This window comes from Mus caroli, chromosome X (assembly GCF_900094665.2).
Source record: "Mus caroli chromosome X, CAROLI_EIJ_v1.1, whole genome shotgun sequence".
Taxonomy (NCBI): Eukaryota; Metazoa; Chordata; class Mammalia; order Rodentia; family Muridae; genus Mus; species Mus caroli.
The window spans coordinates 7,003,129-7,014,073 of NC_034589.1; the positions used below are offsets into that span (position 1 = coordinate 7,003,129).

At 37.1% G+C, this 10,945-nt stretch overlaps 1 protein-coding gene across 4 annotated transcripts in view; it reads left to right on the forward strand.

Moving 5' to 3' along the window:
* Usp9x (ubiquitin specific peptidase 9 X-linked) overlaps window positions 1-10,945 on the forward strand; it is a 119,474-nt gene that overhangs the window by 103,378 nt on the left and 5,151 nt on the right. For all 4 annotated transcript variants that reach the window (XM_029473258.1, XM_029473260.1, XM_029473259.1 and 1 more), the window contains 4 exons: window positions 839-1,061; window positions 1,695-1,915; window positions 4,549-4,739; window positions 9,271-9,444. In XM_029473258.1, the coding sequence (XP_029329118.1) occupies window positions 839-1,061; window positions 1,695-1,915; window positions 4,549-4,739; window positions 9,271-9,444 (809 nt within the window). The remainder of the gene's footprint in view (window positions 1-838; window positions 1,062-1,694; window positions 1,916-4,548; window positions 4,740-9,270; window positions 9,445-10,945) is intronic.

The following is a 10,945-nucleotide window of genomic DNA, read 5'->3' on the forward strand; positions in this document are numbered from 1 at the left end:
AAGAGCAAGAATTGATAAATGGGGCCTCATGAAACTGGAAAGCTTCTGTAAGTCAAAGGACATAGTCAATAAGACAAATCAGCAACCTACAGGCAAGGAAAAAAATCTTCACTAACCCCCACATCCGATAAAGGGCTAATATCCAAAATATATGAAGAACTCAAGAAGCTAACCACCAAAAAGCCAAACAACCCAATCAAAAAATGGAATATAAAACTAAACAAGAGAATTCACAATGGAGGAATCTTGAATGGCTGAGAAGCACCTAATGTTAAACATCCTTAGTCATCAGGGAAAAACAGATCAAAACAACCCTGAGATTCTACCTCACACCAGTCAGAATGGCTAAGATAAAAACCTCAGGTGACAGCAGATGTTGGATGTGGAAAAAGAGGAACACTCCTCCATTGTTGGTGGGATTGCAAACTGGTACAACCACTCTGGAAATCAATCTGGAGATTCTGCAGAAAATTGGAAATAGATAAAACCTGCCTTTTAAGAATTTTTACCAAGGTTTTACAATGTTTGTTTAGATAATATAAAGCACTAGTTAGTGTCTTTCAGTAACCATTGCATGTTTGTAGGTGTTAAATGTATATAAAATATAAGTGTAAAGTGTTACTTAGTTTATGTCTTTATACCTTTAAAAAAAAAAAAACAAGAAACTACATGTTTGGTGAATAGGTAAAAGTGGTAAATAGGTAAAAGAATATTTTTACTAGAAAACCCACAAAAATTTTCTGTAATGTAAGACTTAAAGACTGAAATTCTAAGACAAATATTTCTCTTTCCACAGTATGTCACTGCTAATATTTAATCCTTTCTTTCGACTGTTTAGGAATTAATCGACGATTTCATCTTTCCCGCATCCAATGTTTACCTGCAGTATATGAGAAATGGAGAACTCCCAGCTGAGCAGGCCATTCCTGTCTGTGGTTCACCAGCCACAATTAATGCTGGTTTTGAGTTACTTGTGGCATTAGCTGTTGGCTGTGTGAGGAACCTCAAACAGATAGTAGATTCTTTGACTGAAATGTATTACATTGGTACAGCAATAACTAGTAAGTACTTTTAAAAATATGGTTGTCCTTGACATACACAGAGCCAGTGATTTTGATGCCCTGTATTCCATAAACTAGGCATGGTACTACATACATATAATCCCAGCACTGGGGAGGGGGTTATAAAAACATATAAAAACAGGAGAATCTTAAGTTGAATATCATCCTCAGTTACATTGATAGTTCCAGTCCAGCTTGGCTATATGAGATACTGTCTTATAAACATACAAATAGGATCATAGATTCATAGGTGAGGGAGCCTGCAATGATGTGGGTTGCTGTCTTTTTTTCTTTTTTAAAGATTTTATTTTATGTATATGAGTACACTGTAGCTAATCTTCAGACACACCAGAAGAGGGCGTCAGATCCCATTACAGATGGTTGTGAGCCACCATGTGGTTGCTGGGAACTGAACTCAGGACCTCTGGAAGAGCACTCAGTGCTCTTACTGGGCCACCTCTCCAGCCCATGGATTACTGTCTTAAATGCATTTATTAATGGAGAAATGCCATGTGAGAGCCGTGCCTCCTGTGACTGCTCAGGTAGTAGTGTCTCTGTTTTGTCAGCTTAAAAGAACTTAAACAGCACAAAATGACTTCTGTTCATGCTATAAAAGTCATCTTTGTTTTTCAGCTTGTGAAGCACTTACTGAGTGGGAATACCTGCCACCCGTTGGACCCCGTCCACCAAAAGGATTTGTGGGGCTGAAAAATGCTGGTGCTACTTGTTACATGAACTCTGTGATCCAGCAACTCTATATGATCCCCTCTATCAGGAATGGTATTCTTGCCATAGAAGGCACAGGTAGTGATGTAGATGATGATATGTCTGGGGATGAGAAGCAGGACAACGAGGTAAATTTCTTTTATTACTTCTGCTCTCTGTGAAACTCTTGATTAACAACATTCTTTCATTGGATACCAAGGGGATAAGTACAGTCACCAGTTTCCACAGGATTCCCCTCCAAAAGCCCTCACCCCAAGGTGGCAAAATTTGCCAATATACAAGTAGTCTAAATGGAACCTACACAAATCTTTTTTCATACTTTAGGTCATCTGTAGATTACATCAAATCTCTCATACAGTGTCTTATATAAAAGTCTGGACATACTTGGTACAGAATCAATTTACCTTTGTGAACCCACAGATAAATGTTAGTGGATATGAAGATCTGATTGTGTTGTGGTTTCCTTCCTTAGGCTGTCAAAAGTATGTTTGAAGGTTAGCACAGCCTCTGTCACTTGGGCTACCGCTTAGTGTGTGTCTCCATTACAGCAGTTACAAAGAATCCATCTTTTTGAAATTAGTGTTTGATAGAAGTTGAAATTTAACTAGTTTAAATCGACAATGGCCAACCTTTTGGCTTTTCTGAGCCATGTTTTGGACAAAAATTTGTCTTGGGTCACACATTCCTTCCCTTCCCCCTTTTTGTTTCCATGATTTTTTTTTTTTTTTGAGATAGTCTTGCTATGATGTCCAGGCTGGCCTCTGAAGGTCTCCAGCTTCAGTTTTCCAGGTGATAGGGTTATAGTGTATATCACCACACTAGGCTAAGTTTTTCACTTTTATCTGTGCTTGCTCCCTTTTGCTTATACTTATATTTTCCCTCAAGTCTTATCTCTTCCTGCTTAAAAACAAAACTCTTACCTACTTCAAATACTGTTTACATGATCTTGTGACAAAAGTTTAAGCTTCATGAAAAGTAGCCAAAGCAGAGTAAAGCAATTGGGAAAAAATGTAAGTGGTAACAACTAGTAAAATTTGATAATGGGGCTGGGGGGGAGGGGGAGGGCTGGTGATGTGGTTCAGTGGTTAAGAGCACTGACTGCTCCTCCAAAGGTCCTGAGTTCAATTCCCAGCAACCACATGGTGGCTCACAACCATCTGTAATGAGATCTGACACCCTCTTCTGATGTGTCTAAAGACAGCTACATTGTACTTACATATAATAATAATAAATAAGTCTTTGGGCTGGAGCAAGCCAGAGGTCCTGAGTTCAATTCTCAGCAACCACATGATGGCTCATAACCATCTGTACAGCTACAGTGCGCTCATATACATAAAATAGTAAGACTTTAAGAAAAAGTTTGATAACCGTCAAAGAAGAGAATGTAGCAGTACTGAAGTTGGTTCTTTTTTGTACCCACACTGTGTGTCTGTGTTGTTTGTTGTTTTATCCGTGTTTGTAGTGTTAGACTCCCATGAGTTGTATTTTTATTGTCATAAGTGTTTTTAGATATTTTTTCTTCCCTTCATTCAGCAAAATTGGACTTGGTCTGAAGAAAGAGCTTACTACCTCTGGGGCTTCTAAACAACTCTTTCCCAGACCTCCTGAACTTAGATGATCCAGGGATTGGGGACTGAGTATTTTTACTTTCTCCCAAAGCTTCATATGGGGAGTTTACATCCAAAACCTGGTTAGGAACTTTATTCCTATATTCAAGGTTTCAAATACAAGATGTCCACTGAAGTATAAATTTTTTTCTGTAGCCCTCAAAATTTTGAACCTTGGTAATTTTCATGTTATACCTTCTACCACTATTTATGTTTAACTTAAGGTTCTGGCTGTTTCCCAGGTTGCCCATTACCTTCTGGGCTAACCTTAGTAGCTGGGATTCAAGGCACATGCTCTTGATGCTCAGCTTTACTACTTGTTTTCCAAGGTCTTAAAATGTGCTTCCCCGCCTTAGCTCCTATGAATACTGCTGCCATGAACATGAATATACAGAAATCTCTTAGACCCTGCTTCTAGTTTTTAGCATAGTAGGTATTCTAGTTGAGTTTAAAGTAGAACATCTTTGAACAAAAGCTTGTTAAATCTTTCTGCTCGGTTTTTTTTTTTTTTTTTTCTTCATAGCGGTGTCTCTATGTAGTTCTGGCTGGCCTACAACTTGCTGTGTAGACCAGATTGGCCTCGTACTCACAGAAGTCTCCCTCCTAAGTTCTAGGATTAAAGCCTTGCCAGCTTTTTGTATTTTAAATTTTGAATTGTGTGTTTAAGGAGTCCTCTGTCTATTCAGGATTCTACCTCCTCATCAGATAAGTGATTTTCCATTTTCCTCCCACACTGAATTCATTCTTGGCAGTATTTTTATATAAAAGTTTTTCATTTTCTTGAGATCCAACTTATTTGTACCTTTGACATCATAGTAAGAAATTGTTATCAGCTACAATGTCTTGAAGATTTTGCCTTCAAGTTTGGTTTTATTGTTTTAGCTCTAACTTTTAGGACTTTGGTACAAATTAAGTTGTTTTTTTCTATGTAATGTTAAGGAGAGCTCAGCTTCATTTTTTTTTATAACTATTAACGTGTATATTCTCAAATGAAATGGCAGGAACAAACACTAACTGTAAATTAAATGTATACACCTTTTGAAAATTAAGTGCTTGGAAACAAAGTAAAAGTGTATGTTCACTAACTGGAATTTATCTCAACATATTTTACTAAACTTCTGATTAGCTCATTAATATACCTTTTTGGTTTCTAGAGCAATGTTGATCCCAGGGATGATGTGTTTGGATATCCTCAACAATTTGAAGACAAACCACCACTGAGTAAAACAGAAGATAGGAAAGAGTACAATATTGGTGTTCTAAGACACCTTCAGGTTATCTTTGGCCATTTAGCTGCTTCTCGACTACAGTACTACGTGCCTAGAGGATTTTGGAAACAGTTCAGGTAAAGTATGGATGGACAGTGATAAAACACATATCTTAATAAATAGCTCATATTCCTAAAATATGTATCTTAAGATATCTTTATGTTCAGTGGTTTTTGGTTTTTTTTTTTTAAGATTTTATTTACTAAACATAAGTCCACTGTAGCTGACTCCAGACGCACCAGAAGAGGGCGTCAGATCTCATTACCATTGGTTGTGAGCCACCATGTGGTTGCTGGGATTTGAATTTAGGACCTTGTGAAGAGCAGTCAGTGCACTGAGCCGTCTTGGTAGCCTTCAGTGTTTTTAGGTAATAGTAATACTCTAACTATCCTTACATTTTCTTTTGTTTTGAGCATGAAAAAGTCCATAGTGAAGAACATTTGGGGGGGTGTTAATTTTTGACATGTTAAAAATTAAACAGATTTATGGTATACTATGTGATATTTTGATACATATAGGGATAACATTCTTTAGTCTCTTTATTTTTTGATGACTTATTTACTATTTTATTGCTGAGATGACCCCATGACCAAGCAACTCTTATAAAAGTGGCTTGCTTAAGATTTCAGAGGGTCAGTCCATTATCATCACGGAAGGAAGCAGACAGGCATGGTGCTAGAGTAGTAGTTGAGAGCTCTACACCCTAATCCATAGGCAGCAGGCAGAGCAACAAGATACTGATCCTAGTATAGCTTCTGAAACCTCAAGCTCACCTAGCTACATACCTTAGACAAAGGTACAGCTCTAAATTCACTAACTTTTTAATCTTCCTAATGTTGCAACCCTTTATTATAGTGCCTCATGTCGTGACTCCAGCCAGGGAATTAATTTCGCTAGTGCTTCATTACCATAATTTTACTATTATAAATTGTAAATATCTGATATGTAATGGGGGCAGGTCATGACCCACAGGTTGAGAACTACTGTACCTAATTCTTCAAACAGTTGATTAACTATGGACTAAGCATGCAAATATAAGAGTGTATGGGTGAACATTCTCATTTAAACCACTACATTTGATTTTTGTTTTGTTTTTTGAAGCACAAGGTCTCCAGTGGTTCTCAAGCTTCCTAACACTGCAACCCTTAAATAAGGTTCCTCATGTTGTGGTGATCCCCCACCATTAAATAATTTCCACTGTTACTTCATAACTATAATTTTGCTACTGTTATGAATTGTAAATATTTTTGAAGATAAGGGTTTGCCAAAGGAGTCACAACTCACAGGTTGAGAACCACAGTTCTTTTGTAGTCCTGGCTGTCCTGGAACTTTGCTTTGTAGACTAGACTAGCCTTAAACTCACAGATGTCCTCATGCCTCTGCTTCCAGAGTGTTGGAATTAAAGGCATGCACCACCGTGTCTAGTCAAAAAATTATTCATGTGGGGTTTTTGCCTATATGTATGTCTGTGCACCACATCAATGCCTGGTACCACTGGAGTCCAGAAGAGGGTGTTGGATCCTCTGCAATTGGCATTACAAATGGTTCCTAGCTGCTATGTAGATGCTGGGAACTGAACCAAATCTTATGCAAGAATAAATCTTTCTAGCCTCCTTTAGTCTCTTAAGACATAGCTACCTTGAATTTGAAAATATACGATGCATATACAGTAGAATCATTGGAACACATATTCCTTCCTACTACTTTCTAAATTATTTTGAGACATCACAGATAATAATTTCACCCATAAATAATTCATTGTGTGTCTTTGTTTTAAAACATAATGAATCTATTACTGTGCTTTTTAAAGATCCCTTGATATTGAATATATTCAGCATTCGAACTTTCCCATTATCTCAAATAACTTTCCCCAAATCTGAAGCCATGTGAAAACCATATAGCTTAAATAGTATTTTCTCTCTTTTTTTTCCTGCATGTTCTTTAAGGTGCCCAGTGAGATCCAGAGGCTTGATCAGATTAGCATATTTTTGGTTTTGTGCAGGAGATAGGCATGGCTATTAGATGGGTGACATGCCTATATAGTTTTACCTCCATGAGAAGTTGGTACATGGCATTTTTCTGCCTCTTCTGATGGTAGCAGCAATCATATTATTCAGCTTATACAATGAAATTCTTCCAGCTGTTACTCTATCAAGGGAACAGGTTAATTTAGAGCAGTTTTGATGATTTGAAATCCAAGATTGAACATTTGAAGGAGGAAGATCCATTGATTGCCTTTTCGTAATGATATAGAGGCCCACCATTGCTGGATTGTGTGTAGGAGAAAAACCACGAACAGAAGGAATAATAGACAAGGCCAGGCTTACTGTTTTTATAATATTCATTTGGTGAGAACAGTCTTTAACTTATATAGATGGTGAGACACAGCCTCACTGGCTGTTTTGCTATCCATATCATGTTTCCTATAGTTTTACAGTAAAGACAGCATAAATGTGCTGTTCTAGAAAGTTGATTGGGGTGCTTGAGTTTTTTTTTGTTTTGTTTTGTTTTTGTTTTTAAACTTCCATCCATGTTTTTAAGTCAATACCTACTGTGCTATAGTACTTCAGTAAGAAACACTACACTCTCTAGGTGGTGTACACTTGCTAGGCAGTGTTGGCAACAGTGGTGCCACATGCTTTTAATCCCTGCAATCAGGAGACAGAGTTTGAGCCCAGCCTGATCTACATAGTCAGTTCTGGACAGCTAGGGCTACACAAAGAAATCCCATCTTTTAAAATAGAGAAAAAGAAAAAAAAAAAAACTACTGTACTCTTGATAGCAATATATAGTGTTTTGTTACTTAAATAAGTACTATTTCAGGGTGCAGGGGATACAGTTAAGTAATATCACACTTGCCTAGCATGCCCAAGGGCCTTAACTCTCATCCCTAGCAGTGAAAAACACAACTCTTCCAAGGGACCTCTAGGCAGCTGACAGAACTAGATGGTTGCCTATCTTCCCCTGCTTCTGGCAGTGTGAGAAAGAATTGTTTTTTTATACTCTCAGCAACAAGAACAATTGCAGTTTCTTATATATACCCTAACTAAGCCCCTACTTAGTCGACACTGGGAACTTGTATGTAACACTTTATTCAGTATTATCACCCAGAAATGCCCCCATTACTCTTCTCAGTCTATACATCCTGTTTTGCCTTTATAAGACTTTTCTAAATCCAAAATATCTTCCTGTTATTCTAAGAATTGCACACTTTCTCACCTTTTATGCTGAAATTTGTCTCTTGATTATAGTTTTCCATTCTTGTATTTTGTTTTGTGGCTTAGATTTTGGTATTTTGAAATTTGTTGTTATTTGAGACTTGTAGATAGCCCAGCCTAGCCTTGAAATCAGGATTCCCTTGCCTCAGCTACCTAAATACTAAGATTATAGGTATGTGCCACAATGTTAGGTATTTTTATCTCTTCTTACATGCTTGGTGTTTTCTGTTCCATGTAGTAGTTAGGTTTGTATGATTGGTTCTTTGCAATTATATTCAGATTAAACTTTGAAGAGAGCAAGAAAGAAAAGCACATTAATGATGTTGTAGGCATCTAATTGCACATGCATGAGCATCTGTTCATTGAATAACTCACAATAAGAACTGGTACCTTGGTGTCTTAACAGATGTCTCTGTTGTAAGGGGTACATGTATTTCAAAGTGTGGTGAATTGTGTTACAACTTGAAAGTAAATAGAAAAGGCTAGTGTTATTTCCAATAGTGTAACAAATAATAGGTCTGATTTGTTGTTGTTGTTGTTGTTTTTTTTGATTTTCGAGACAGAGTTCCTCTGTGTATCCCTGGCTGTCCTGGAACTCACTTTGTAGACAAGGCTGGCCTGGAACTCAGAAATCCGCCTGCCTCTGCCTCCTGAGTGCTGGGATTAAGGGCATGCGCCACCACTGCCCGACCTGAATTATTTTTTTAGTCTATGGCATATATAAAGTACATTTGTCATGATCGCTTGGGAAGAATACACTTAGGTCCTCTGTGTGTATTATTCTGTGACTACAATGTCACCTGTAGATTCCATCAGAGCCTTACTGAAGCAATGGCTGTTCTCAGTTTGTGTTATATACATATGTAGGAATGATAATTTTGGAATTACTTTGTCTAACTTAAGTCCTTAGAGCACTGAAAAGAGATTAAATAAAATAAATTAAATAGAATAAATCAAGCTTTTCTTTTTTCACATAGAAAAATCAGCTTCATGAATGTACATGTACACATTCTTTTTGTCTAATCCAAAATTTGGCAAAATGCTTAGTGATAAGATCCACCATCTCATTTTAATAGCATCTACAGCTGAGTTCAAAATGCATGTGTATGTCACACCATCTGAAGCAACCACCTTTCTTTCTTAGGGCTATGCGGTTTACCAACCATACCATTAGTTCTGTGGCAGTTCTTTGCCATTTTAATACCACTTTTACTATGGGTCTCACTGTCCCCCTCCATATCTGGACATAAAGACTTTTTTGTGTTTCCTACTTGTTCCTGTAGTTGTTTCAATATGCTGTCATTATAATTGCCTTACCCACAACTGTAAAAAACAAAATGTTGTATTGTGGTTGTCACATGTTACATGTTATATTCCATTCATTTCTCAGGCTTTGGGGTGAGCCTGTCAATCTTCGTGAACAACATGATGCTTTAGAGTTCTTTAATTCATTGGTGGATAGTTTAGATGAAGCTTTAAAAGCCTTAGGGCATCCAGCTATGCTAAGTAAAGTCTTGGGAGGTTCCTTTGCTGATCAGAAAATTTGCCAAGGCTGCCCACATAGGTAAGTGCTAATATATAATACTGTGATATGCTAATAAGAATAAAATCTTTACTAGTGCTAATATGAAAATGGAATACACCACTATTAAACTCCTACTGAATAAGTACAGTGAATATCTGAATACTGTTGGATGGTTTTTTTGTTTGTTTTGTTAAATAACTTGATTTCTTTTGGTGCTTTTAATGTCTTACTATTTCATACTTTTAATTCTTTTATATTTTCCTAAGCAACTAAGATGACAATTTACATAATGACTAGAGCTGTTACTTCCATGTTTGCCTTTTATCTTAGAATTTAGATACTGTAGATACACTGAGTTTAGAGGATGACAGGCTACAGGTGTTTTTTTTTTTTTTTAATGAGATAATCACTTTTAAAACAATATCAGCTATTACCATCTTTTCCCCACACACCTATTATCATTATTAAGGTATGTATACATATAAAATACTGTAAAAGTTAAGGTGAAAATGTCATATTTTGTTGCTGTTGTTATGGTTTTTAATTTTAAAGGAACTTTTAGTAAAGGGGCTTTTAGTAACTCTTGTCTGTAGCTTGTCTCTAAGGCAGGAAGATTACGAAGGTTTAGAATACCTATTAAAAATAACTAAGGGACTGGTGCAGTTACTAGAGTCTTAAGAGCACTGACAGCTCTTGCAGGACTAGAGTTTCAGTTATGAGCACATAAACGTTGGCTCACAACCATGTGTAACCTTAGTTTTGGCACATCTGATGACCTTCTGGCCTCCTCAGGCAGTAGGCATGCATATGGTACAGATACATAATACTCATAGTTAATCTAAAACAATCTATATCCATCCTCTCTGTATAAAATATTAAATATGCATTACTGTCAAATCACACCAACATTCTATTTCAGTGCTATAAGGAAATCTGTTACTATGTGTGTGTGATAATTTAAAAATTGGAGGTGCTAGAGGGAGATCCAACTTAAGAAGAACTGGCTGTGGTGACGCACGCCTTTAATCCTGGCACTTGGGAAGCAGAGGCAGGCAGATCTCTGAGTTCGAGGCCAGCCTGGTCTACAAAGTGAGTTCTGGGACACCCAGGGCTACACAGAGAAACCCTGTCTCAAAAAAGAAACAAAAACGAAAAAACAAACAAACCAAAAAAACCCTGGCTATTGTAGAAAACCCAGGTTCAATTCCCAGCACCCACGTGGAGACATACAACTGTCTGTAACTCCATTTTCAGGAGATCTGACACCTCCTCCTGGCTTCTGGACACTGGGCATGTACATTGTATGTAGACATACATACTGGCACATACATTTTTTTAATAACATAAAATAAACTAGAGCTCAGCAGTTACAAGCTCTTGCTGCTCTCCAGAGAACCAAGTTTAGTTCCCATGGCACACAAACTCCAAGGAATCCAACACCCTTTTCTGGCCTTGATGGGCATACAACACATGGCAGACACACAAACTTACAGGTAATTTTAACAATAACAAATACTTTTTTTTTTTTTTTTTTTTTAAA